The sequence below is a fragment of the Amblyomma americanum genome, chromosome 9, assembly GCF_052857255.1.
Source record: "Amblyomma americanum isolate KBUSLIRL-KWMA chromosome 9, ASM5285725v1, whole genome shotgun sequence".
NCBI classification, from domain to species: domain Eukaryota; kingdom Metazoa; phylum Arthropoda; class Arachnida; order Ixodida; family Ixodidae; genus Amblyomma; species Amblyomma americanum.
This window is the reverse complement of record NC_135505.1, coordinates 148556610-148584209: the sequence shown is the minus strand read 5'-3', so window position 1 is coordinate 148584209 and position 27600 is coordinate 148556610. Positions and strand designations below refer to the sequence as shown.

At 51.9% G+C, this 27600-nt stretch overlaps 4 protein-coding genes and 1 pseudogene across 5 annotated transcripts in view; 2 read left to right on the top strand and 3 right to left on the bottom strand.

Moving 5' to 3' along the window:
- The window catches only part of LOC144104865 (uncharacterized), a 38680-nt gene extending 28812 nt beyond the window's left edge, over positions 1 to 9868 (bottom strand). Inside the window, exons 1-2 of one of the 2 annotated variants that reach the window (XM_077638086.1) lie at positions 9677 to 9868; positions 792 to 899 (exon numbers count right to left, since the gene is read on the bottom strand). In XM_077638086.1, coding sequence (XP_077494212.1) covers positions 792 to 899; positions 9677 to 9689 — 121 coding nt within the window. In that variant the 5' untranslated portion in view covers positions 9690 to 9868. Of the gene's footprint in view, positions 1 to 784; positions 900 to 9676 lie in introns of both variants that reach the window. The other variant, XM_077638085.1, reaches the window with a different exon arrangement.
- Positions 9869 to 12928: 3060 nt separating this feature from the next.
- Positions 12929 to 15786, bottom strand: LOC144104862 (uncharacterized; annotated as a pseudogene).
- A 472-nt stretch (positions 15787 to 16258) lies between these two features.
- LOC144103785 (uncharacterized) lies at positions 16259 to 17855 on the top strand. Its single transcript, XM_077636438.1, has 2 exons — positions 16259 to 17050; positions 17754 to 17855. The coding sequence occupies exons 1-2, from the start codon at positions 16259 to 16261 to the stop codon at positions 17853 to 17855; spliced, it is 894 nt and encodes a 297-aa protein (XP_077492564.1).
- Positions 17824 to 20264, bottom strand: LOC144104863 (uncharacterized). Its single transcript, XM_077638084.1, has one exon. It carries the CDS (start codon positions 20193 to 20195, stop codon positions 17895 to 17897), a length of 2301 nt encoding a protein of 766 aa, XP_077494210.1. The 5' UTR covers positions 20196 to 20264; the 3' UTR covers positions 17824 to 17894.
- Positions 20265 to 21086: 822 nt separating this feature from the next.
- Positions 21087 to 27600, top strand: part of LOC144103783 (endothelin-converting enzyme 1-like) — a 16872-nt gene continuing 10358 nt past the window's right edge. The window contains exons 1-6 of the mRNA XM_077636436.1: positions 21087 to 21316; positions 21376 to 21498; positions 22302 to 22430; positions 22506 to 22592; positions 22662 to 22867; positions 24821 to 25039. Coding sequence (XP_077492562.1) covers positions 21193 to 21316; positions 21376 to 21498; positions 22302 to 22430; positions 22506 to 22592; positions 22662 to 22867; positions 24821 to 25039 — 888 coding nt within the window. The 5' untranslated portion in view covers positions 21087 to 21192. The remainder of the gene's footprint in view (positions 21317 to 21375; positions 21499 to 22301; positions 22431 to 22505; positions 22593 to 22661; positions 22868 to 24820; positions 25040 to 27600) is intronic.

The following is a 27600-nucleotide window of genomic DNA, read 5'->3' as shown; positions in this document are numbered from 1 at the left end:
GTGTCTGCCCTGCCTCTTTTCAACACATCTGGATCTTGTAATCCACGAGTAACCATGAAACTAGGCAGAACTCATCATCTTGGAAGAAAGAAGTAGCACATACAACATGTTATCTTAAGCTTTTTCATTGTGGACATTCCTCTCCTCTCTGCAACGAGTTCCTCCCATCACAGTCACAGTCACCAGCCATGTCCTAAAGCCATCAAAGAACAGCCTTTCTGGGCAGTGTGAGGCAGTGCCCACCAAGCTCCTGCACAGCAACCTCTGCAAATCTTCCAATGCTTCCTTGCTTTTCTTGCTGGTTACGTGATTGGGCTCTCCCAAGAGATCTTATAGAGTTTAGTTCCGTGCCGTGGGCAGAAATAAACCATGCACCAAGCACTCTAGGTTAAGCGTTATCAGCCACCAAAAAGCACAAAAGAGCAGTGCACAACAAGCAGCAAAACTTCGCATAAAAGCGAAATGCAAAACTGTGTGCAGCACACTTCCGAGTTCAAGACCATGCAGCACAACATAAAAGGTTGACACACACCAGTACAGCACCTTACTTTGGGGCACTGCACCTCACTTTCTAGCTGCAAGCAGCTGGTTTTGGGTTTTTTGCGCCCGAAGCCATGCGAGTGGGAAAAAAGAAAGCTTGGTAACAAAGGTACGACACGTGGATTTGGCGCACCTCAACAAGGAGATAAAAAGCAAAGGGAACAGAAAAACTAAAGAAACAGCATGCCCTGCAAAAGCCCTGTTTTCTCGCTGCACTGCCCCAATGCATTGGAACACAATGCACCACTCGCCTGGCCTCAGCAGCGGAGGCACTGTGGCCTGGTACTGTCGGCCTACTCGGATGCGGTTGCGGTTGTTGTTGCGAGACTCATTCTCCCAGTACGAGTCAAAGTCCGCATCTGCGAGAAAGAGCAATGATGCCACCATCAGCAAGGCAAAGGCACCACACTCACACGTGCTTGCAATTTTCAGCACCTCCATGAAGCAAGTATGCCCTGCAGAATGCATGGCCCTCACTTTCTCACCACACATACAAACAACAAGCATACAAATTACCAGATAACATTTCCAGCACCCCAGACTGCAAGATTGCCCTGTCCATGCATGATCTACAACACCAGAAAAGATCATAACAGGGAACAGTGACCATAATGTAGCAAGAACGGCGGTGGTTGCTTTGCCAAGGTAACGGAATCACAACAGATTTATGTACTAGGCAGGTGCACAGAAGGCAGCGGAAGTGAATCAGCGGTGTCACAATGACTACACTTGAGTACAAGTCAAGAAGGCAGCAGTGAATGCTCCTCAAAGCATGTCTTTCAGCCAACTGGCGTCAACCAGCTATCATGATGCCGTGGTTGCAATGCAGCAGAGGCTAGACAGGAAAGAAAAGAAGATGCTCCTTTGTCCTTGTGCTGTGATGAGTGAATTATTCATTGTCAGGACCAGGGGTGTAAAGCAGTGAAGGGGGAAGTTAAGAGACAGGGTGCACGGTGACTAGAGCTGAGGAGCCCACTCCTCATGGCATGGGGACAAACGACCATCTTCAACCCTTGCCTGCCTAGCCTCCTGTGCACTGCCATAAAAAGTTGTCCGGGAATATCGCATGAAATCGCCGGTGCCTGGAAAGTGCCTCCGTAATATGGGATCAACAGTGATGTCATGACAATTGGCTGACACCATTGGCTGGAGAGCCCCCTTCGACGAAAATTTGCGCAGCCTTCTTGACTTCTCCCCTATTATAGTTTGGTGACAAAAACAATGCCATGACACAAATGTTCGTGCGGCAGTTTCTCCCATATATTAAGAAGCAACAGAGCCGGTTTTAGAGAGCGTCCGAACCCTGCCGTCACTTTCAGGTTTCTAATCAGCACCACAGCCAAATGGGCGGCAGGGTGCTTCGTGCGTGCCTCATGCCCATGCAGGGTGGCATTTATCATACAAGACATGCAGCAAGGTAACGTGCCCCGAAAATCCCATTTGAGCTAAAATCATAAGCATACAGGTTTGCTAATGCAGCACCACACAAATGTGCACAGATTCAACGCCATCAGTCTAACTGCGTCCACTGCCGGATAAAGGACTCTCCCATATCTCTCCCCCCAACCCTGCCCTGCACCAGCTGCGGCCACTTTATTCCCGGAAACTTCCTAATCTCATCAGCCCACCTGACTCTACGGCGCCTCCTGCCATGCTTACCTCTCCCTTGAATTTTCTGCGTTACTCTAAGGGACCATCGGTTATCTGCCCTCCATTTTACACACCCTGCCTGTGTCCATTCCCTGTCACTGATTTATCCTTAACTCGCATTTGTTTCTTAATCAACTCTGAAGTCTTCCTGTCTCTCAAAGCTACCATTGCTGTTTTACTTTTCACAACTTGCAGTGTTGTCCTCAGTCTAATTTGAAACTTTTTCATTCGCCTCCAATCTTCTGCACGTTATGCGAGTACTGACAGGATACGACTACTGCATACTCTTCCCTTGAAGGATATTGTTAAGCTGCTACTTACAAGTTCAAAGGACCAACCATATGCAGTGCACTCCATATTTATTTTCCTAGCTATTTCACTCTTATGATTTGGATCTGCAGATCGTAATTAAAGGTGACTGCACTGCATGGAACACCATTCACACTTGAAAGTGCTGTGCTGCTGTCCCATTTAATTTATACATACTTAGCTAGCCATAAAAAATTGTTAACTGCACGAGTATGCCTAACAAGCAAGTTGTGAGCACAGCAGAGGGATGCAGCATTTTTAATTACGACTGCAAGTGCACATGGGCACAACAGCACATCTGAGATTTCAGAAACACTTTTGGAATCAATTTCAAACTCATGATGACCCCACCTGCACAAACCTACATAATAAGTAGAGCACAGCAACATATGCATTACTCTAAAGGTGACCAGGTAAGCAAGAAATCTTAAATAAACAGATTTTTTCTTTTGTTGCATTTCTGAAAATACATTCTTTTTCGCATCTTTTCCTGTATTGCACCACTTCCTGGGTGGCATATTTCCCACCCAAGGATACTTCTCAAAAAGATGAAGCGAGTGGCCAGGCCCCCTTTCTTGTGGAGACATTTTCCCCTGCAACTTGAAATCGAATTCCACAGCTGGAAATGAAACTCTCTTAGTTCAGTTGGAGTTTTTAAAAGCATATGCGGTAACAATCTTCGAGCTCCCAGCCTCCACATTCGCCTCATTTTAGCCCTTCAGAAGCATCACCTGGAAGCAAGCTCCAAAAAAAGCCTTTCTAGTACTTAAGGCACTAAGGGTGTGAACATTAGATGCCAGTCCTAACATTCAATGACCACAACACGGCAAGAGCCAGGGCTCTAAAGGATTTTGAGGCATCCTGAACACTCTCTATTGGCTATGAGAAGTTAGCTGGCATTAAGTTTATTCTGCTGACTGAGCAGCACAGCAAGTCATAAAACAAGCCCATGAAGCTACACAACTGGCAAAGAAAGACAAAGAAAACCAAAGATGACTTGAATAATGACTATGGAGGTGGTTCCTATGGAATAAATCAGTCAGCAAATGTTGGCAGGAAGAAAAGCTTCGCAATGAGTTACATTTTACTTCACTCATTTATCTCAAAACAAGATTTTTTTTACAGCAGTAACATTAATTTCAAAACAAGACAAGACACAGAAAGCCAATTCTTATCGTGCATTTTATATGATCACGCATGAATAGACTGACCAAATTTATGCATGTTCAACAAAATGTTTTGTTGTAATAGAGAAACAACAACAAAAGTGGCCTTCAATAGACTCCTTGAGAGAAAAATAAAAAATAAAAATTTGCATTCTAATTGCGTTAAAGAAAGAAATAGGTTTGGTAAAAAGAGCTCAAATCCCCGAACAAAAATGATATAAAAGGTAGCCACTATACCTATTGGTTGCGGACAAAAGCGTACCGGACATGCCCTAGATTACATTGGAAGAGTATGGTTTACATGGTCCCCGTAACTCCCAGACTCGAATGAGTTTCCAAACATCATTACTGCTACATGGCTACAAACATGTCCTATTTCCATGAGCAGCTTACAAAGCAGCTAAAGAACAGCCTAAACTTCTTTACAACCTCAAAATCTCCAGCACTGCTTCTGTATGCACACTCAATTAACACAAGGCCAAAAAACAGAAGGTACCAAAAACTAATGCAGCATTACATGAAATAAGACCTCTTCGTAGCAGGCCCATCATGATCAGTGACATCAACATTTAAGCATGGATGAATTTTCTTGACCAAATTATTTCCACACCTGGGAATTTTCAAACCTGGCAGGCCATGAAGGGTTATACTCTAGCAAATAATCCGTCATCAGGAACGGTAATGCTGACACAGCAGGGCTATGCAAAGAATGGTAGTGAACTTTAACCACAGTTACTTAAACAGCCATCTTTCAGCACTGCTTACATTATGCCTGCGAAGTAACAAGTGCAAAAATGCATGCTACATTCCCCTGAGACTCTGCAATGAAAAATTTGTCAACATATTGAACAAGGGAATTGTTGACATGTCAGCCATAGTGGAAGGTTTAATTTACTAGAGAGCATATTTCTCAGTTACGTTTAGAACCTGTGCTGCCATCTAGTAAGTGTCGCCAAAGTCATACTTTTTCCCTCGCATGATAGCACATTTTATGGCTATGTCAAAAACAAAGTGAGCGGATACACATGCATCTCAAAAGGTGGTGTAGCACTTATTACCACTCATAATGGTGCAACCAAAATACATTAGCTATGAAGGCTCTAATTTTTCTCTATGCCTTAAATATTTCACAATTTTCACTATACTGGACATATCCCAGCACTCAGCCTAAACTTCAATACCCAGCAGAAGCTATTTCAATTACTTATGAACAAAATTGAAAAAAATTATGAAAAACTTATGAACTTATGAAAAAAATTGGCACCACAATTTCGATTCCAGGTCTCGGGCCGGATGTTAAGAAATGCCACAAAATGTTTATTCAGTGCTCACATCTCAAACAAGCCAATAGTGGGAACTAAATGTTGAAAACTGCTTTTCGGTAAGAAAAGCTGCACAAATTTCAATGAACACCCACTAGTAGCAAAGGTTCTAACCAGAGGACACAACACTGAACAATGAGCTGGATTCACAAACAGCATGCAAGCGCAACTGTCAAGTCAGTAGGTACAACTTGCCGCAAGTTTGGAGACAAGCACTACTTAACATTTAGAGTGTACTATGTTGCACAACAGCAAGGTGCAGCGTGCTAAAGGCAATGTGGAGGTGGGAAGCAAGACAATGTCCACTCTTTCCAGCCACTGTAAGCCGAGGGACGGTGCCTCTGCCAGAGCAATGCGTCCTTTGGGGAAAGCAGGCCTTAGGTTGCTTAGTTTCTTTCTGATCAGAATTAGTGGTTAGATCCACAGAACAAAATGTTTTTGCAGATTCGTCATCATCATCATCAGTCTGACTACACCCACTGCAGGGCAAAGGCCTCTCCCATGTCTCTCCAATTAACCCTGTCCTTTGACAGCTGCGCCCACCCTATGACTGCAAACTTCTTAATCTCATCCGCCCACCTAACCTTCTGCCGCCCGCTGCTGCTAGGTTGGCAGATAACAAAGGTGCAAAAATACTGTCTGGCTGCACTGCAAGCTGAAAATCACTGTTCAGCATTGTGATGTGCACTGAGCCATGCTGCTAGCACAAGTGTAACTAGACATCTGCCAGGCTCATGATGGAAGAGGCTATGTGGAGAGGAAAGGCACAATAATTGTCTAACCCTAGACAACCACTTAACCAGGCCATTGGGACAAGGGATGAGGAAAATCAATAAGGAACGAGAGAAAGAGAGAGGTACCCTAGGTGCAGTAAATGTATCTTACCAAAGCAAACTCGTGAAAGCGTGTCTGATAAGCCATTTTTTTTACGTGTTCTAAATGGCTTTCAATTCCTAGCGCATTCAATCATCGTTCTGCACAGTACACTATTCATACCCACACAACAGAGTAAACAGGTGGCAGTGATTAAAGTGCCAGCCATAGAATGGTTTGCACTCAATGGTGGAGGAGAAACTAGAGACAGAATCAGCTTTCACTAAGCAGTAGATAAGAAACTGGAGGGCTTCATGAAGGAGGAAGTCAATGCTCACTCTCTAGATAGAAACGGTTGTTCTGGCACTGTGCACACTCCATGCAATCAACAAAAATCTGATGAAATCTAAGGTTCGACGAAATCTCGTCTGGTCGGGTGAATACATTGGCGAAAATAACGAAGCGCCGACCAAAAGGTGTTGTCAAGATGGAAGGACGTTTCGACTTCCACACGGAAGTCTTGTTCACTGATGAAAAAATTTCGCACACAAAGCTTAAGTACGTTGTGCTAATCGTCGCAGGCATCTAGCGTACATCAGTGAACAAGACTTCCGTGTGGAAGTCGAAACGTCCTTCCATCTTGACAACACCTTTTGGTCGGCGCTTCGTTATTTTCGCCAACAAAAATCTGACTCTGATATTTGTGCTATTGATGTAGCAATGTTGCAGTCACGCTGCAATACTCTGTTTTCCAAAGACTGGAATGAAGCTACACAATGGCCATAATGAACCAGTGCAATATAATAAGGTTGCAGTGAGCTACAAATCAAAGCTAAAATAAGTTTGCCTTTTAAAAAAAAAACATCCTCCAGGAAGTGTAGTTACACTCTGCACTATCTTAAAGGAGTATAAACACCTAATTTTGGTGGCATGTTGTCTTCTCTACATTGATGCAGAAGACACTAATATGCATGAATCACCGTGTGGTATTCTCTTACCACCACTAAACGATTTATTATCAAGTTTTTCTGTCATACTGTCTTGGTTTCAAAAGCTGAACAATGGCTGTAACGTTAAAGTGCAAAAATTGCTACATAATCGCTGCTTATCGTTTTAATTCACTACAGTGCTGAAGTCAGCCTTCCTCAAGAGCCGGAGTGACAACAAATGTAGATGCAACCATTATATTGCAGTTTTTTCATGCCTCACATAACCTATAATCACACTTTGACGTCATAGTCATCATTCAGCTGTTGGAACCGAAACCGAAACAGCACAAGAAAGAAATTCTATTATAAATTATTCAGCGGTCGTAGGAGAATACCACGTGGCAATCTATGTATGCCTTACGCATCATTACAATGAAGAAACAGCGCACCCAAAAGTTCGGTGTGTATACTCTAACTTTCACAGCAGCTTACTTTTTAAACACTGTAGTGAGCACTGCAATGAAAAAAAATTCCCAGCAACAATCTACTGACATGTAAAGAAAGTGCCTCACTGTGAAGCAGACTAGTAACAATCTGAACAATGTAACAAAGTGTCCTGGTAACTACACCAAACCAGGTGATAATTCACTGCTTTTTTTCTTGGTAGCAATAACAGCAGCTTGCTTTTTCGGATATGAACTGACTCACACATCACAGAAAAGTAAAAGTATTTGGCTTTCTGACAGGCATTTTGCATGCTTCAAAGCACTGCGATCAATGTTGCATTGCTTCACGAAGAGATACCGCGTGGTGCCGCCACTGCCTTTCGAAAGCGCAAATAGTTTTCCGTACCACACAGAAATCTCACGCCTGTGCATTTTCACATTCATATCACCCATACGGGTGAAACAAAAAGACGGACCTACGATGCAGGTGGGCATGCATCTCCTAGCTCGCTTTTTAACACATTGAGTTATGCCCTATGCACTCAACAGCACACAGCTGGAGGTGTAGTTCTGCCTTTATGAAACTCTCAGAGACGCAGCCTATGCAGCCACAGGAGGCAAAAGCTTTATGGCACAACTAAGATGATTTCATATGTGGTCTGCAGCTTTTCAGGTACCAAACTTCTGGGCCTACAGATCGCAGCTTTTTGTATGCCTTTACACAGATGTTTCCATGGCAAAAGGATTTCAAAGAGGCTGTTCATATTCCCTCTGCTCTCAAAAATGGTGGAGTTTTTAACTGTACTTGTGTGACAAAAGTTTACATCTAGTTTTCACTTTTCTTGTTATTACCGGCTAGCTAAATGACAATTCATTCACACCAGACCACACACAAATGTCAATGAGCCGTTTTACGTTATTTTTCTATAACCAAGTTTTAAAAACATATCATACAGCTTATTCTAAAACTGAACACCATAACAATAATCCTTTTCATGTTCCTAAAAAGTGGCCTTACATGAAACTGCTTCGGGTGTACCTCTCATATGTCGTAGATGACACCAAAAGGATCATTTTCTGCATAATGATGGAATAGTTGCACCTCGGCAACCTTACTATTTGTAAGTCTTTCAATATCAAGTTACATGGTAGCACAGTGTTTTTTTTTTTTTTAGCAGTGGAATTCATGGTGGTGCTAAGAGCAACATAAGATGCACTTGTACATTATGAAGCTCAAGGCAAATTTTGTGGAGTTTTTGTGAGAATGCTTAAACATGCCAGAACAGCCAATATTGGCATTATCAAGGACGAACCCCACAACCAGCGCTCCAATTAGCATGGTATAACAATATATTCGTCAGCCACGATATTGACACTGGTGCCTAAACTAAAGCAACTTAACACAACCTTGTGGAGTAAATTTGCTACAAGGAGACAAGAGCAACACCCCTTCCTGCGTGCTGAGCACTGAAGCACACTATGGGAGACAGATTTACACAAAGTATGCAGTTTCAACACGTTTGATGCCTCTGGGACTTCAGGACGCCAAGGCCACATGATGTGCAGTGAATACCAAGCGTATACACGACTCAATGAAAGCACTAAAAAAAAATCAAGCGGATTTTGTCGGCGCTGCTCGAATGCAGCACGTTAAAAGTTGGTTGCGGTGCGCTGGAAAGGTAAAGACCCGAACTAAATCGCTACTCATCCACGCCTTCAGCAACCACGTTTGCGCGTTATCTTTCGCGGCATCGCGGAATCTTAGTGCGTCTTTGGGACATCCGAGGCGAATCCGTAACTCTACACGGACCGATCGCGGCAGTGTGCCGTGCGCACGTAGTGTGGATGCCAGCCGTGTCCGGCAAAACGAGCCCCCCCTCCCCTCTGCTGGCGGTCTGCTGTGTGGAGCGGCGTGCGATCACAGCTGCCGTTGGATCTGCCACACATGAGCGCCAGTGTCTCGGCCGGTCAGAGCCCCGGCCATACGTGCGCGGCGCACGCCGAAAACGGCGGCGGCTCTGGCGGCGTTTTTTCCGTCCAAAAAACGCGATGCATTTTTTTGCTTTTCCCTCCCTCGCTTTACGAGGCCACCTTCTGCAAGCGTCGTCGCTGCCCCTGTCGAGAATCGGTGTCGACGAAATCCGTGTTCTCGCACGGCCCGCAGCGACGACGACGGAACAGGGCGAGCAGAGGGAAAGAGCACAAGAAAAAAAAAAAGCAAATTAAAAGCAGGAAGGACAGACTGCCGTTCACTTCGCTGTTGGCCTGGCAAAATTTGCGGCCGCGTATCGGGCACCAGCCGCGCCCTCGAGGTTCGGTCGAGCATGCACGGTACGCCTGAGACATGCACTGTCCACAGATCGAGCGTTAATTAACAGCCGTACTAATTGCGTTAAGCCCAACCATCATCGTTCGGGCGAGTGGTCGCCACCCCCCCCCCCCCCCCCCCCCCTTCCACCCGTCGATGAGACCGACAGCGGATCACTATTGAGACGGCTTACCTGATACATCCATTAATGCACGATGACTAAGCTTGAGGTTGTCCGGCTCTGTGCACGTTTCATGTTAGCACACGCAACAGGAAAACTGCACGAGTCCTTCGAATGTTTACGAACTGTCCAAAATAAACTTCGGAATCCCACACAAGCACGGAAACGCCGAACGGGTGAGGCTGAAGCCAACTTCGAGAGATGGACGTTGATCGCCGCCACCGTAGCGACACGTCCCAACTGACATGGGTGACTGACGACAAATTCACCTTTTCAAAAGCAAAAAACAAAGCGTTGCAAAAAAAAGCACTTAACTTTTTGAAAATTAAAAAATTTAGCAGTCTATAATTTCTCGTTTTTGAGAGCTTGCTTATGTACTTGTCTAAATTGTCATCGCTACCAGTACGTACGTGAAAATAGCGGAATGGTTGCACGTCTCTATTTAGCTGGCCATAGCCCGGCGGCGCGAAGCGTGGGCATACAGCAAGTTGCGCAGTGTCGTTCTAAGGGCGCTAAGGGCTCATTCACACTTGAGCGTCGCAGAGGTCGCGTGACCAGCAGTCGCCTGCGACTACACCGAAGTTCGACAACACCGATGTTCACACTTGGAAAGGCGACCTGCGGGTCGCCTTCTCGTTTGAAATGAGAACTCTTGGGAATGACGCCGTTCGCGCGCTTTCGAGAGTTTCGTCTGCTTTGGCCGCGTCTCCTGCGCTCGCGCTTGGCACTCGAAAGTGATCTGGTCACTCGATATTAGCAATTGGCTGCGACGACCTGAGCGGAGAGGAGGATATAGCGGCAATGTGCACCGCGGCCGTACAAGCGGCCTGCCAGCCAGCCTGAATGCCGGCCACTAGCATCAGAAAAATGCGCTAGTATGTTGTTTGTTCGCGTTCATACCATGCTCTGGGAAGTCGAAATTCAAAAATGAATCAGTTCTGAAGGTCGTTGGCCAATACCGAGCTGCTGGATACAAGCAAATTTCTTCTCATAGCCGCTTTGCTGCTGTTGCCCAAAGCGGCTCGATCGCCTGGCGTCTGTTTCTCCGCTCCTGAAGGCGTCGCGGAAATCGAGCATATTTTTATATTATCATGAGACGGGGTTCACAATAAATCCGTAGCGAAAGTAGCATCTTGGTTACAGCGCTGGTCAGTTCCGAAACGCCCTCAGCTGCGGCATCGATGTGAAACCGGCTAGGCTTAGTGACGAATACGGCAGCTCGGCGCACCCGCGAGCGGCGTCGTTGCCGAAAGGTCGGATCGCTCGCTGATTGGTTCAGCGGTTTGCGACTCGCAGTCGCGAGGTTGCAAAATCGAGCAGCGAGCGACCGGCCCGCGACTGTCGCTTTTTGACCAACGCGACCGTTTGCGACTGTCGCATTTCGACCAAAACGGTCGCAGAGGTCGCGCGACCAGCAGTCGCCTGCGACTACACCGCAGTTCGACAACACCGATGTTCACACTTGCAAGGGCGACCTGCGGGTCGCATTCTCGTTCGACTCTCGTTTGAAATGAGAACTCTTGGGAATGACGCCGCTCGCACGCTTTCGAGAGTTTCGTCTGCTTTGGCCGCGTCTCCTGCGCTCGCGCTAGATTCTCGAAAGTGCTCTGGCCCCTCGATATTAGCAATACGTACTGCGACGACCTGAGCGAAGAGGAGGATGTAGCGGCAATGTGCACCGCGGCCGTTCAAGCGGCCTGCCAGCCAGCCTGGATGCCGGCCGCTAGCGTCGGAAAAATGTGCTAGTATGTTGTTTGTTCCCGTTCATACCATGCTCTGGGAAGTCGAAATTTAAAAATGAATCAGTTTTGAGGGTCGTTGGCCAATACCGAGCTGCTGGATACAAGCGAATTTCTTCTCATAGCCGCCTTGCTGCTGTTGCCCAAAGCGGCTCGATCGCCTGGCGTCTGTTTCTCCGCTCCTGAAGGCGTCGCGGAAATCGAGCATATTTTTATATCATCATGAGACGGGGTTCACAATAAATCCGTAGCGAAAGTAGCATCTTGGTTACAGCGCTGGTCAGTTCCGAAACGCCCTCAGCTGCGGCATCGATGTGAAACCGGCTAGGCTTAGTGACGAATACGGCAGCTCGGCGCACCCGCGAGCGGCGTCGTTGCCGAAAGGTCGGATCGCTCGCTGATTGGTTCAGCGGTTTGCGACTCGCAGTCGCGAGGCTGCAAAATCGAGCAGCGAGCGACCGGCCCGCGACTGTCGCTTTTTGACCAACGCGACCGTTTGCGACTGTCGCATTTCGACCAAAACGGTCGCGCGACCTCTGCGACTCTCAAGTGTGAATGGGCCCTAAAGCAAACAGTCGCATACAGTTTTTCTGCAGAGTGTCAAGCATCAGGTATGATCGGCCGTTTAATGTAAACGGAACTATGCCACGCTAACGGGACGTTGTCAGTGCATTTGAGAAATCTTGTATCGATATCAAGGGCTAAGTAGCGCCGCGCCAATCGCGCGCCCGTTTTCAAGCATTGCACGTTGCTTTAAGTTGCCGCATCGCGAAAGTAAAGGAACAAAATTATTGGCTTCCGTAGTTGCGCATGCAGTTATCATCAGCCTGACTACGCCCACTGGAGGGCAAATGCCTCTCCCATGTCTCTCCAATTAACCCTGTCCTTTGCCAGCTGCGGCCACCGTACCCCACAAAGTTCTTAAAGGGACACTGAGGAGAAATTGAAGTTGGCTTGTATCGATAGAATAGCAGCTCCTGATCACAAAAACGCCACTCTTACTGAAAACAAAGCTCTTTTAATGTAGAAAATAGCAAGAACCAAAATACAGGTGTCGCCGCCACAGGCGAATCTCGCAAGTACAAGCGTGATGACTGCCTAGGACAAGAGGCGCCACCTTGAAGGAATTTTCCTTACTTCATGGAAACCACGAATCTCTGAGGCTGGCAAAGGAAGGTTGCGCACCGCACCGCTAGCCTCAGAAATCACGGAGTCTGCGTTTACGTCACGTATCACGTCACTCCGTTCTGAGACGTCATAAGAGTTGCCGTGGCGTCATAAGAGTTCCCTGAGTTTGAATCAGAGCGGCGGGAAAAACTTTTTCATCTTCGAATCCAAATTTCTTTGAAATAAATGCATCTTTCGCGCCCGGACAAGCGGAAACAAAGCCATAAAATGCCGAACTATCAGATTTTGCTAACAAAAAAAAAATGATAGAGTTCTCCTCAGTGTCCCTTTAATCTCATCCACCCGCATAACTTTTTTGCCGCCTCTGCTACGCTTGCCTTCTCTTGGAATCCGCTCCGTTACCCTTAAGGACCAGCGGTTATCTTGTCTTGGCATTACATGCCCTGTCCGAGCCCATTTCTTCCTCTTGATTTCGGCTATGATATCATTAACCCGTGTTTGTCCCCTCACCCACTCTGCTGTCTTCCTGTCTCTTAATGTTGCGCCTATAATTTTCCTTTCCACAGCTCGCTGCGTGGTTTTCAATTTAAGTTCAACCCTTTCCGTTAGCCTCCTGTGCATATGCAGTAGTTTCGCCTAAAAGAGTGCTTAGAATTTGCAGAGCGGCACAACGCACATATGTTCGCTCGTCGGGCACATTAGTCGTCGATTTTTTCACTGCTGCATTTGGTGCAGTCGGGTGGACGGGTCCGAGAGGGCCGCCGCCCCCTTACTGGGGGTGCTGCCCCCCTTTCTCTTCGGTTTCGCTCGGTCGCTGCCTTTCTAGAGCTGCCGAGACCTGCTGGGCGGCCTTGAGTTGTCTCTCTTAATCATAGCTCCTCGTTGCAGCCTCTAGCTGCGGCGGGATCGTCGTCTTCTCGCGGATTTACACTGCAGTCCCGATCGGACACACGTGCTTAGCTAGCACCGCGGTGAGCAGGGGTCCCGTCTGTAACTGTCTGTATAACACTGCCTCCTTCCGGGTAAGCCCCGGGTGAGGTGGCGGCATAGTCTGTCTATTCAGTCTATACCATTTCACTATTTCGTTGAAGGTGGTCATCTTGTCCTTGGCACTGCACCGCGACCAACACTCCGAGTCGGCCGTGCTTGCAGCCGCGCGGTTGGTTAGTCCTCGCGCGGCCGAGTTGGCCGTCTCGTTGTGGTTCACGTTCCCGCGTTCCGACACGTCACTGCCCACGTGGGCCGGAAACCACTTGATCACCACAGCACTTTTGCGTCCGATGTCTTCGGCCTTGCGCAGTATGCGCGCGGCCTCACTACATACCCTACCCTTGGCGTACTTCTTCACTGCCGTTCTAGAGTCACACAACACTGTAGTGCATCCGGGGTCGGAGACGGCCAAGGCGATGGCCACCTCCTCCGCCCGGTGCGCTTCTCGAGTCCGGACGCTCGCCGCGGTCTTCGTTGCACCCGTCGATGCCCCGATAACCACCGCCGCGTATGCGTCGCTGCTCCCTCGATACTCCGCCGCGTCCACGTAGACGGCGCCTTCTTCTCTGGCGTGGAGGTCCACGAGAGCCCTGGCCCTCGCCAGACTCCGCTCCTTGTTTTGCTCGGGGTTCACGTTCCTCGGGATCGGGCAGACCCTGAGCTTTCTGTTGATGCTATCCGGTATAGGTATATTTGTGATGCGTGCCTTCCCTCGGCTCGAGGCCAAGGTCCCGCAGTATCTGTCTTCCGGTTCTAGTTTCAGAGAGACGCTCGAGTTACGCCGTTCTCTGTGCTTCGGCTGTTTCGTCCAGCGTGTTGTGGACTCCCAGCGCCATGAATTTTTCGGTGCTCGTGCTCCAGAGGAGACCGAGTGCCGCCTTATACGCATTTGCGTATGGCGGCGTCTATCTTGTTACGTTCGCTCGGCCTCCAGTTGTGGAAGGCGGCCACGTACGTTATGCGGCTAACTGCGAAGGATTGAACGAGCCTAGTCAGGCTCTCCTCCTTCATCCCCGCTTTTCTGATGGACACCCTCCTGATGAGTCTCATTGCCGCGATCGCTTTGCCCGCGAGCTTGTTGACCGTTTCATCGTTGACTCGGTTTCGCTGGATGAGCAGCCCGAGCACTCGAATCTTCTCGACCTCCGGTATTACTTGGCCTCCCGCCGTCTTGACCGTGATCTTGGGACGCTCGTACTTGACTTCCATATTCTTTCTTTTCCCGCCCGCTCCTTTCGGTGGAATCTCCAGCAGTTCTAACTTGGCCGGACAGCAAACGAGTCCAGACCCGTCCAGCTGCTCCTCGATGGCGTTGACCGCTTCTTGCAGCGTTGTCTCGATGTGTCCGTCGCTTCCTCCCGGTACCCATAGCGTAACGTCGTCGGCGTAGATGGTGTGCCGGTCGCCCGCTACTCTTTCTAGCCGGTTGGCCACCCCGATCATCACGAGGTTGAAGAGTAGCGGGGAGATCACCGAGCCCTGAGGAGTTCCGACGCTGTCCAGCTGCTTCTCTTAGAGCTGCAGGTATCCCGCGCAGATTTCGGTGGTCCGTTCCGTCAGGAGGTCTTTGACGTACTGGTATGTCCTCCTGCCCATGTTTAGCCTGGATACTTGGGCCAGGATAGCCGAGTGCCTCACATTATCGAAGGCGCTCTGCAAGTCCAGCCCGAGTATGGCTCTGTTGTCCTTGGTGCCCATCGTATCGTCGATGATCTCGTTCTTCAGTAAAATCATGGCGTCTTGCGCCCCGAGCTTGTCCCGAAACTCGATTATGGAATTTGGGTAAAGCTCCGATTCTTCCAGGTAACGCTGCCACCTGTTCATAAGAACGTGCTCGAGGACCTTTCCCACGCACGAAGTGAGCGAGATCGGCCTGAGGTTCTCTATGTTGGGCGGCGTGCCAGGCATGGGAATGAGGATCGTCTTGGCTGCTTTCCATTGCTTGGGCAGCCTTCCTTCTTGCCAGCACTTGTTGTAGAAGTTCGTGAGCGTCGAAAGCCTGCAAGACAGCTCTCCACCTGCCAGCCGCCACATCAACGGAGAAGCTGCTGGCCCTCGGACTTCACAACTCGTTCGAGGAACTCAAAGAAGCGCAACTAGAGTCCACGGGGAAGGTCTGCGCCGAGCGGCGTTCTTCAAGCAATCATAGGGAATAAGACCAGTCACTTGCATGATGCTGAAACTCCTGACAGCTGCGCTGAACTTGGCGTCTAAACTCGACTCGGCGTGAGCATCGTCAAGCCGCTGTTACGCGGCCTTTCTCCCTTCACCTCAAACATGCACATTGTGTACATTGTTTGGAATAAAAATTTTGTGTTGTACTGTAAATGTGTGCTCAATATTGTATTGTACTGCGTATTTGTGTGCTCAAGGCCTGCCTGCCTTTGTTTCAAACTGTTTCAAATAAACAAGCCAAAGCAAAGTTGACGTGCTGCAGGCGATGAAGGAGAGGTGAACTATTCGACCTTACTTTTTGACTTCGCTCATGCTGCGAAAGGACCAAAAAAAAAAACGAAGGCATGAAGGTATGGAGTCCCATCGATGACACGCTCCCAATTAAAGTCCCGATCAATCAACTCGAGCGCGGCGTGAGCCCTAGCGGAAGGCGGCGCCACGTTGTCGAGGCAACGCGTCGCCTGCACGCGAATCCAATTAACTTTGATCCCCACTCGAGCGGAGAGTGCAGTTGACCAGCATGGCGTTGCAGGCGCTGATTTGGCTGCTTCTCTTTACCTGCATGGTCCCTGCACTGATCCTGCGCCTCGCGGGAGAGCTGCTGTGCTGGCGCGCCGAGCGAGACCAGGCCATCAAGCTGGACACGGCCGTCGTGGTCGTGAGGCTGACCGCCGGCCTCCTCTGCGCCGCTATCATGCGCCTCCGCGAGAACAGCGACGTCGGCACACGGCGGCCCCTCTGGCTTCGGCTGGCCGCGCTGTTGGAGATGTCGCTGTACGCGGTGTCCTACCTTCCGCACCTACTCAAGACGTTCCTGCTCAACGACCAGGCGACCCTGGCCGCCGTGCTCATTCTGTGCGTGGACGTGAGTCAAGGCGAGGGCGCGCAAGCGCTGCTGCTTCCGGTCGTCTGCGTGGTCGACTACGTGGGAGTGGTGGCCGCCAGCGGCCTTCTGTGCTGGGCGGCGTTGCAGCGGCCCCGGTCGGGGCCTCTGCTCCTGCTGCTGGCCGCCAACAGCGCGGTGGGAATCACGGTGGCTCTGCGCCAGGCCGCCATGGCCGTCACGGTGCGCTCTTTTCTCTGGGGGCTGGTGCTCTACTCGCTGGCCCAGCTGGCGCACAGCCTGTGGAACTTGCTGCTCCCGCTGCTCGCGGACGACGCGTCTGCGACGACGCCGCAGCTGATCGGGCCCAGCCGCTCGTCCGGCGGTTGTAGCAGGGCGCAGGCGTTGCGGGCGCGCGCCCTGGGCTGCGTCGACCCGAGGCCCGACGCGCTCGGCTTTTTCCGGCTCGACGGCCGCTGTCTGCTCGAGCTGCTGTCGACCGCCTTCAACTTGGGCGTCGTTTTGTACCAGGTGCGCTCTGCTGCTGCATGAACGCTCTCTGCTCGGTGTCCCTGGACCTCAGCGCGTTTATAGTCCTGTGACCCGACAACGGAAAATGTGTCTAATATAGGTATACTTTACAGAAGAATCGCAGGTGGGCATGCAGCAGACATAGCAGGATGGATTGGTCTCGTATAAAGCTACCTCACGGAGATTTTAAGCGCCTGTAGTGTGGTCTGTGGTGAGTGTGGTCAAAGTCGCATCTACCGTGGTCTCATTATTCCCCTCCTCTTGAACAGCTGCCAGAAAGGCGGTAGTTAGCGTACGCACGCTTTGCAGTGGCGGTCAAAAAACGTGTAGACGGATTCATGCGGATTTAAATACGCGATAAACAACTTTTACACACTTGTTTAGCAGGCGTAACAGCGTCCTAATAAACAGAAACAAACGTTTGAGCGACGAGGGCCCTAACGTTCCTCAGCACTTCGGAAATATATTATTGCCCAGCACACAAACAAAAATTCGACACGCAGCAAAAATGTTTCAATCATATTTCTAGACTCAAACTATCATACATTAAATATACGTATATGTCATTTCATAGAGTGGACTTCAATAGGTACGCTTTCTTCGATCTGCATGCCAAAGCATCATGCGGTTGTTCTGTGGAAAAAAAAAACAATCTCTATACTGAATTTCGTGGTAATACTCTTACTTTACGTTTCTCACCCAGCTAACAAAACCCCTGTCAGCGACGGAGGCCCGAAGAACACTGCTGCTCCAAGCAGACATCGGCAAAGCGCTCTGCGGACCACGCCTGGGATGTGCGCTTTAATAATCGTTTTCGACAGCAGTAAATAAAGAAAAACATCAATCAGTGCGTGGTCGAGCGTTTTAAGCGCGGCAGCACGACGACCGCGAATCCGGCCAGGCCGCACGGCAGTTTTCCCACGCTCTCCCACATGTCCTGGCGTTGGCCGTAGGCGAGCACATCGGCGCTTGCCTCGGTGTGGTTGACGTTCGTCAGGCCACCGAAGAGCAGCAGTACGTCGTCGGCGTTCACGACGCAGGCGGCGTGGCGTGGCTGGGGAAGGGGTGCCGCAGGCTGCCAGCTGCTCCGCTTGCGGTCGTACCACAGCACGTCGGCCGTCACGTCCATGAGACAGTCCTCGCCCTTTGTCAGGCCTCCGACGGCGAAGAGCTGGTCCATGTAGGAGACGAGCGCGAGCGATCCGCGACCCGACGGTAGCTGGGCGGCTTCGCGAAGCCAGCGCTGGCACACCGAGTCCCAGTGCTCGACGGACTGCACCAGAAACACCTTGTCGGTTCGCCGTCGCGACTGGACCACGCCTCCGGCTACGTGCAGCGAGCCGGCGTGCAGCGCGGCGCCACACGCCGACATCTTGCAGCAAAGCGGCACGGGACACTCGGTCCACTGGTCCTGGCTCGGGTCGTAGATCTCCACAGAGGCGAGGAACCGGTCGAACTCGTCCTGTCCGGCTACGACGTAGAGCTTGCGGCCCATGGCCACCGTGGCGTGGTTGCAGCGCGCATGGTACATGTCGGCCACGCGCTCCCAGGTGCCGGCGCCGGCCTGCTCTTCTAGCGGCATTCGGAAGCACGTGCGCGTCGCGTACTTGATCGCCATGTGTGTATTGCGCATGTCGAAACCACCGACCACGTAGACGTAGCCGTCCAGGTAGGCGGCCGTGTGGTTGTGCCTCGGCTGCGGCAGCCGGCCGCATCGCGTCAGCTCCTGCTTTCCCGGGTGGTACCTCAGCATCGCGCATCCGGTGGCAAGCTCGTGGTTCTTGGCGGGCTCCACGCCGCCCAGTATTAGCACCACGGCGGAGTCGGGGTCCTGCAGCGGGCCCGCGTGCCAAGGCAGCGTCTGCGATGGGTACACGTCCCACGTGGCCGGTGGCTGCGACCGAGATCCCGGATGGCGCACCAGGAAGTGCTGATACGGGTCGTCCTCGTCCAACACCGCCTCCAATTCCACGACCGGTCGCGCGCGGGCATGAACTCGCTTGTAGTGTCGACGCGCCAAGAACCGGCGCGCCCACGCTTGGCAGCGGATCACCTGCTCGAGGAGCGGCTCGTAGGGTGCCAAGTCGACGGCCATCTCCTGCGAGGCGTCGCGGCGCACCTTGGTCGACAGCGACTCGCTCGAATCCACCCAGGTGGGCACGAACTCGGCGTATGGCGCGTCCGCCAGCTCGGAGTCGATGCGGGGCAGAGCCGAACGAAGCGGCCAGCCGCGGTGACGCCGGTACGCGTCCTGGATGCAGCAGGCCGCGTCGTGTCGCAGCGCCTGGTTCTCGCGCGTGTACGAGCACTTCTCGAAGTTCTTCACGGCGCCGCTCTCGTCCCAGTCGATGGCCGGCGCCTCGACCAGGTAGGTGCGCGGCCGCGCGCGGTACTCGTGCGCCAGGTCTTCTCGGTTCTTAGCCGCCGCAAAGTGCGTGAAGATGGCCTTGACGATGCTCAGCTTGACGGCCGCGTTGACGGCCGCGCTGGGGCAGATGGGCGGAAGGAAGCAGCGCATCAGCGTCGCCTCGTCCATGAGCGGGAAGCGCACACACTCGAGCACCTGCTCTTCGAGGCTCCGCCGCCGCTCGTACTCGTGATCGAGCCAGGCAAGTGCGGCCACGAACACGTTCAGCTCGGAGCAGGTGCCCAGGACGTCTGAGCGGAGGAGGTTGCACAGCTCGGCGGCCGTCAGGTCGAGGAACTCGCGGCACCGCATGACGCTGTCGAAGTGCTCGACGAGGAACTGGAAGGCGACCTTCTCTTCGTCCCTCATGGCCACCTTCACGGCGTTCACGTAGAGCACCACGTGGCGGCCCACCTCGCCCGACTCGGCCAAGTACTGCAGGCACTTGGAGATGAGCGCCCGGATGCGCAGCTTGTACGCGCAGCGGTACACGTCGGTCACGTTCTGGCACGTGATGCGGATGCTGCCCAGGTACATGTATGAGCGCAGCGCCTCGAAGGCCGACGGCGAGACGCCCTCCAGCTCGACCTTGATGCGCTGCTCGGTGCCGATCTCGTGGAGTATGTCACGCAGGTACGGGCTGGCCGCCATGAGGATCTCCTTGTGCGCAAGGAACTCGCTGCCCTTGATGCAGACCACCACGTCGGGCTCGCCCGACGGGATGGTGTCCGACGCCATGCTTGCCGTCGAGCGCCTCGGCCGACGCCGCCTCCCCTGCGGGCGCTTCCTCTTCCTCTGCGCTACAGAGGGCCGCGCGCAGGGGCCACTTTGACTCGCATCATCATCATCATAATCGCAAGTCGGTATGTGCACCAAACTTTGGCCAATGGGCTACTGGAATGAGGGCCCACCCAAACATTCGATGCATTAGAAGTTTCTCTCTCTCTCTCTGGCCGATCCCCCACCGTGGATGTGTGTCATTGCTTCAGAGGCAACAATAACGACCGCTACTAATGGTAAGAGACAGGAAGAGAGTGGATTACGGAACAAATGCGGTTGAATGGCATCCTAGTCAAAATCGATAAGAAGAGAGAGAGGGGGTTTATTGATAGGAAAGGCAGAGAGGTTGGCCTGAAAAATAAATATCTGGCCTGCGACTTGGGCAGGGCATGTAATGAGAAGGCAAGATAACCAAGCGTCGTTAAGGGTAACGGACCGGGTTCTAAGTTGTGTGGGCGTATGAGATTGAGAAGTTTGCGGGGATTAGTTGGCCATGACTGGCACAGGACAGAGTTTATTGGATAGACAGACCTTTGTCCTGGAGTGGGCGCAGTCAGGCTGATGATGATTCTTCATTACTGCAAATTCTGTTCATCTTGGCCCGCAAGGACATTTCCATTTACCACGCATACTAATGACAGAACGCGATGAAGCATAATAAAGAAAATCGCGATTAACCAGCGGAAGAATTCGATGACAAAAAAAAACAATCCAGTGCGATTGGAACGTCCCCTTGAGTGAGTGACTGATTTAATTGATATGACTTGAAATCGCGTCGCGCATACCAAACACACGGTGTCATTCCCTGCGTAGCCGCACCAGCCTGCGAAACCTAACGGAATTGAAATGATGCTTATAATCTTCCTCAGTTTCAGTGGTGGCGCTGCATTCGCTGCCTGTTCGCGAACACCAGGACGAAAGGCGGTTGTTGGTAGTGCAGTATCAGGAGAGCGACATGGCTGGCCATGGGAGACGTCGCATCCAGTGGTGTCGGGGGTTGTCGCTGGCGGCGGCCTGCCTGGCAGCCGTACTGATACTCGCCTGCATGGTGTCCGCCTTCGTCTTGCCGACGCCCAGCGGTGGGCACAGGATGCGCGTGCCACGCTGGCGGTCGCTCACTGAACGTCCTTCCTCGCAGGCGGCGGAGCAGTGGCGCGCCAAAGCGCTGCAATGGTGGTGCCTGTTGCCGCGCCGGCACTCCCGAAGAAAACGAGGCGGCCTCCGGTGCGTTTCTGCGCCTCGACGCAGTGCCAGCAAGAAGGTGAGCCCGCATATGTAATGCCAAGGCAATGAACCGATGGTTGTTAAGGGTAACCGAGTAGGTTGTAAGGGAAGGGAAGCGTACTTGGGAGCGGCAGGAAGTTAGGTGGACGGATTCGATTAGGAAGTTTGCGGGGTATGGTGGCCGCAGCTTGCGCAGGACAGGGTTAATAGTACACGGGAGAGGCCTTTGTCCAACAGTGGGCGTAGTCAGGCTGATGATGGTGATGTCTTTCACACTCCTCTACTGTAAAAATGGAGAAAGGAAGTTCTCTCTCCACTTCGGCACCTGCCAACCGAGGCAGGTATCAGGTGGCGATGCGGACGCCGACGGCGCGGAGAGCTAGCGCTCTAAAACGGTCTCTGCCCTCGACTCGTGCAGCCCGAAAGTGCGTTAGCACAAGTGCGCTAAAATGGCGAGTTTGAGCATTTGCATTTTTCGAAACGCAGCGTGAAAAAACGAGGACATAGAAGAAGGCAGAGGCACGATACGCAAAATACAAGTGCGTTAGCCACGGCACTCTTTAACAAGCTGCCCTTGTGTCATTAAAATAAAATCATCGTCGTCATTGCTAAGAACCAGATCCGCCCCGAATTATACCATACACAAGGCACACAAGACCGTTATTAGGCGGGAAGACTCTGGTCAGCAATGTCGCGGCCGCTGGATGGAAGCGCCTATACTGCACTTCCATCGAGCGGTGGTGGTAACGTCAAGTGCGCCACTGATGGTGAAGAGGGGGCGTGAACGGTCATCATCAGAAACAACATCAACTTTACCATCAGCACTTTATCGGGGCGCAGGGCAGCGACTCAACAGCTCCATCGCCTGGGACCAGGATCCGTGCCGCGACCCGTACCGCTACGCCTGCGGCCGCGCCGCCCACGGCCTGACTGCCGAGCTGAGACGTCACGATGAGCGTCGACTAAGCGGTACGTGCCTCGCGAAACTGTCTCCGTCAGAGGGGGGCCTCAAAACGGGGTTGCGCTGTGCTTTGTGTGGCGTAGCGATGCTGTCCTCCATGACCGTGCCTCGGAGCCGGCAGACGGTGGCCGAGAAGGCGGCCGCGCTCTACCACGGCTGCCTCAAGACAGGTGCGCGCCAACGGTCGCGCGTCCCCATGGCAACAGTGTGCGAATTACGTGTGCGTGGTCGGTGCGCAGATTTGCTGACGGAGCAGGGACACGATGCCTGGTGGGCCGTGGCGCAGAGGCTGGGCGTCTCGCAGTTCCCTCTTCCTCTGGATCGGGAGCCCCCTCTGGCACCCGAGCAGCTGGCTGGACACCTCCTACGACACCTCGGATTGGGGCCGTTGGTCAACCTGCGGCTCGCCGCCGCTCCCGGAAACCGCTCGGCGGTGGCCATATACGTGAGTGGAGGTTGTGTGCTGGTGTGACGTTAGGTCACCGCGGCGACCGCATTCAGACTAGGACAATGTGCGCTGAAGGAGCCAACGGAAGGAGGACGCAGAAGCACCCCACCAAAAAACTGATTTCAGTTTGAATCCAGCGATGAGGTGCGTGCAGTTCTTCTGTGTCTTGTCCAGTGTCTTCTGTGCGCTGGTTCTTCCAGTGCCATTCATTTGAGCCAACTGACCTAACAGCTTTCACGTTGCTGAACTGATATTGGGGCACTGCAGCCAGAGAACTCCAGGCGGTCGGCGATTAATCCAGACACGTCAACTGTGAAGTTCCTCATAGTTCGCAATATATTTACAGGAGGTAAGTTAATTCACTGCGGAAGAGAAGTCCTCAAGACCTAAGAAAATCAAAAGCGTTCTTCCAAATTGAAATCAAGTGAATGTTAGGAATCATGAAAGTACCGGGTAGTACTTTGCAGTGCGACAGGTATTAATAATTAATCAACTTTAACTTTTCAATATGACATTAACCTTTCAACAACTTTTCAATTCGGACCATTTTCGACAATGTCCGAACCAGGTGATTCCGACGAGGTATCCTTAGCGTAGGCTTTTTAGTGCGCTAGCTCTCACAGTGGCCATTCACCGCATTTAGCCGTTGTTTGTTTGTCTGAAGCGTGCTTGGCAGGCTGCTCACTTGCCCACCGGATGGTGGGCACCTGCCCAGGTAGGTGTGTATGTGTGTCCCACCGATGGCAGCACCTGCCAACAAATATAAGGGCACTGGCGCATATGAACGATAACCCTTATCGCTATCCGAACAACTGCCATCCGTGAACACTGGATCTGAACACCGGAACCGAAGCGAAAACCGAAATGCTAGGGCACCTAATTCGCAATTGGCCTAACTACACAAATCGATCATCGTTTTATTTTTTATTTTTGTGGGCTTTTATTTCTGCGGAATTAAACTTAGGGCTAGGCTAGACTATTTCTCAGGAAGCGCCAGGACCATTTGCATGGGGCACAATAACTGTCCCATTCACACTTGAGCATTTAAGGCATATTTAACACAATGTGCAATGAATGATATTGAAGTAGGCGAAAGGAAAAAAAATTGGCGGTGGTTTAGCTCTGGTTGAACCTGGAGTGACGCGATAGCTACAGCTGGCCGAGTGGAAGCCACTCAGTTGAATTGCAAAGTCAGTCTTTCGCCGCTCCGTTTCGCTGGGCGTTAACTCATCTTGGTCCCACTTGGCACGGTGCATGCGCACAGCTGTGGCAGCTCGGTTTCACCGGCGGCGCGGCTCCGCACTACGAGGCTGGTCACGTGACCAACCACGTGACAGCGTAGCCACAGTGTGGCGGCGCCGCCATGCTGAAGGCTCGAAATGCTACCGTAATGTAGCTATAGCTCCAAAGATACTATAACCAGTAATAACTTACGTACCTCCTCACAACATTCACTTGGTTTCAGTTCGGAAGAACGCTTTTTTTAGACCTTGATCCATTTAGCTGGGACGACCTGCATATCTGAGGGATATTCACTCATTACAGAAGACTGAGCCACGGAACATTAGTGCTTTTGTATCTTCGCGTCCTCTGCAGAGTTCATTAACTCCCCAGTCTACTCCTATTCTTGCATCTTCAGTGCAGTAGCCTATGCATGGATGAAGAAGCTCGAGCACTATAGCGCACTTATGGCATCCAGCTCAAACGTCAGCGCTCCCTCCCAGCTTGCCTTGCAGTGCACGTGATGAACCAGCCACGGCACGTCCGTTCATAAGGTGGCTTGCGCCGACCTGACATTAGTCGCTACGTCATTGAGTCATGAACACGAAGAACGCCCGTTACGTCGTCTAATCCGCTCACCGCGCCAGGAGGAAGCTATGTGAGGTGCATCATCATGGCGCCCCTGACGCTATACATGCAGTCCAGCAATCGATACTCCATACCGTGCAGGTGCAGCCTCCGTCTGCAGGTCCCAACTGGCGGTGGAACGAGACGGCGTCTGGGCTGCAGGCGCTGACGCAGCGGACTCCCGATGGTACCGTGGTGCGCGCCCTGGTCGAGCTAGACAGCAGCGTGGCCCGCACGGCAGCCAGGGCTGCGCCACCCGTGGCATCATACGTGCCCCGCTACCGCACCGTGCGCATCTTCAGCCTCCCCCAGAACGCTAAGGTGGGCGCATCCTCCAGAGCGAAGACGATCTGGAACACGATGGCAAGTTGGTGATATATACTTGAGGGAAAATAGAGCAAAAGACGGGGAAAAGTGAAGAAAGATAGCGCTGGTCCAGTTGTTTTCTTCACCTGTCCCCGTGTTTTGTGCTATTTTCCCTTAAGTACGATCTGGAAGTTGAGGAAGCCTGGCGTTATTTTGACAGTCATATAAGCTCAGTGGCCGACGATATAGCTCAGAGTATGCCAGGCTTCTGGCGCTTGCGAGCAACCTAGCTGTAAGTACTCCCGGACGCCTTACACCCCGAGGTGAAATAAATTCACAGGGGCGCCTAGTTCAGTTGTGTTGACAATTAAATAGCATTAGCCGTTATTGATACATTTAACGGAATTGTCGCTTCCCCAGCCAATGGGAATGAAGTCACTTCCCACAGACAGCTGAAATGCTCCGGTCTGGTGACGTCACTTGTCTGCAGCCAATTGAATTTTATGACTCGAATACATATTTTTGCTCCATGGGGCTTTAATTGGGGAGATATATAGTTTCTCCCCGCTTAACCGCGGCTGACAGTGTTCAAAAACGCCAGACCCCACCCCGTGATTGCGTACGCTACCAAGCGCTCGCCGACCATGGCGGGCCTTGCTCTGATGGAACAAAGGAACACACTGGCTGACACAGACATTTATTGCTACAACAACAATAAAGCCAGCTAGCAACAAAATACGCAAACGATTCGAGGTCGTCCGACTCACCAGCAAGGTTACGAGCGAATGTTCGCCCGCTCTATAGGGCAAGGGATACGCCGAGGCCGGACAGGACAAGATACGGGAGCAAGTCTCCCCGCCACTACCTCGCCCCGCTGGCGAAGAGAGGAGCCACAAGCGACACGTCCGCTCGCGCCGACGACCCCAGCCGAAGAGAGTGATGCTCTAAGCTACATACCGCGCGTGCGCAAGCAGTCTCTGTGGCGCCCTCCCTTGAGGCGATGCTGTTACTGCATCGCGGGAAAGCGTATAGTCCCCACATCCCCCAACCTGAAATAGGACCACGCGCCTGAAAGTACATGCTATGAAGGAGGGGTGAGGGTTCGGGCTAGTGGGTAGTCAACATGAGGATCCATAGCGCACTCAACACGAGCGCTAAACTTCCACTGAATGAACTTTATTTGGTGCTGACAGCCTTATAAAGATCACGTAAGGTACAGGTATAACCTACTAACAATGATTATCTTGTCGCATCAGGACTTTGACAAGATAATCATTGTTAGTAGGTTATACCTGTACCTTATGTGATCTTTATAAGGCTGTCAGCGCCAAATAAAGTTCATTCAGTGGAAGTTTAGCGCTCGTGTTGTGTCCCCTCAATTGTGTGTGCTATGGATCCTCATGCTATGGAGGAGTCTCCTGGCCTTCGTGCACTTAAGGCAGGTCTTGCAGCGGAGGTCACGCCGACAGCGTCCACGTAGACTTCCGCGGTGTTCCGAAGGCGACGTGACGGTCTCCGCTGGGACGACTCACATGGCCCGTGGACTCCGTGTCCGCAGGCCCTCGAAGAGAAGGCCAGGTTTCTGCAGTAGTCGCCAGGGCAACAGCGGCCGGACGTGACTGCATGGTCTCGCCACAGCTGCCCCAGATGGATGCGGTGAACAGGATACTGGCCGCTCCGTCGCAGCAGATGGCAGCGAGACGATGTGCCCCGGACAGCAAGCCTGGGTGGCTCCACCGGATCTGAACAATTGCCGAAACGCTCTCGGCGTGCCTTTAACGTAGGTCACGGGAGAGGAAACGGCATCCGCAAGGGCCTCGTGGCACAACGCCTAACTCGCTAGCAAAACGTGTCGGGCGGCTGTACAAACGCAAAGTTCAAGTGAACAAATCCCTTTATTGAGTTGAACGAGACTGCTCAGTTCGTGCGAGGTTAAAAAAAAACGAGTGGGCAGAAAAGTGTGCCCATCCCAACAGCACGGTCCGGTGGTCGTGCCCCTTCTGACGTGGTGCAGGCAGCTCCGAAAAGCATTAGGCCTGACTACCACTGACAACGACCGTGAACAAAACAAACACCCGATACGGGTTTCGTGCGCGCAGCCGCGAGGAGACATCAGCTTTGTAGGGTGGTCCTACCCGCTTACTGCACGTAGCAGCATCTGAGCAGTCGGCGCCCACCGTATCGGACGGTGTCGGAGCGCCCGGTGCCGAGCTGCAATACCAGCGAGCTCGTAGCGGCACCCGTGGCCCCAGGCCACCCGGAGCCGCGACTCCCAGAGTTGGAAAAGAGACAGCAGATAAAAATATATACAGAAAACTCCCACGCGGCTTCCGTACTCATTCGCTTCGGGCTCGACAACTCTGCGGGCGCTAGGCTTCGCGCTCCCTCGATGCAGACCAAGTGGTTCACGGAAAGGAGCTCCAGGGAAAACTTACGAAAAACGTGCTGAGGGGGTCGAAAATTTCAAACATACTGCAGCGCAATACACCTCGCACTCAAGAAAGCATGCCGCAGGGCCTAGCGATCAAAATTCACTCTAGGCTTAGCAGTCAAGTCTGGACAAAGAGCGTTCCTCG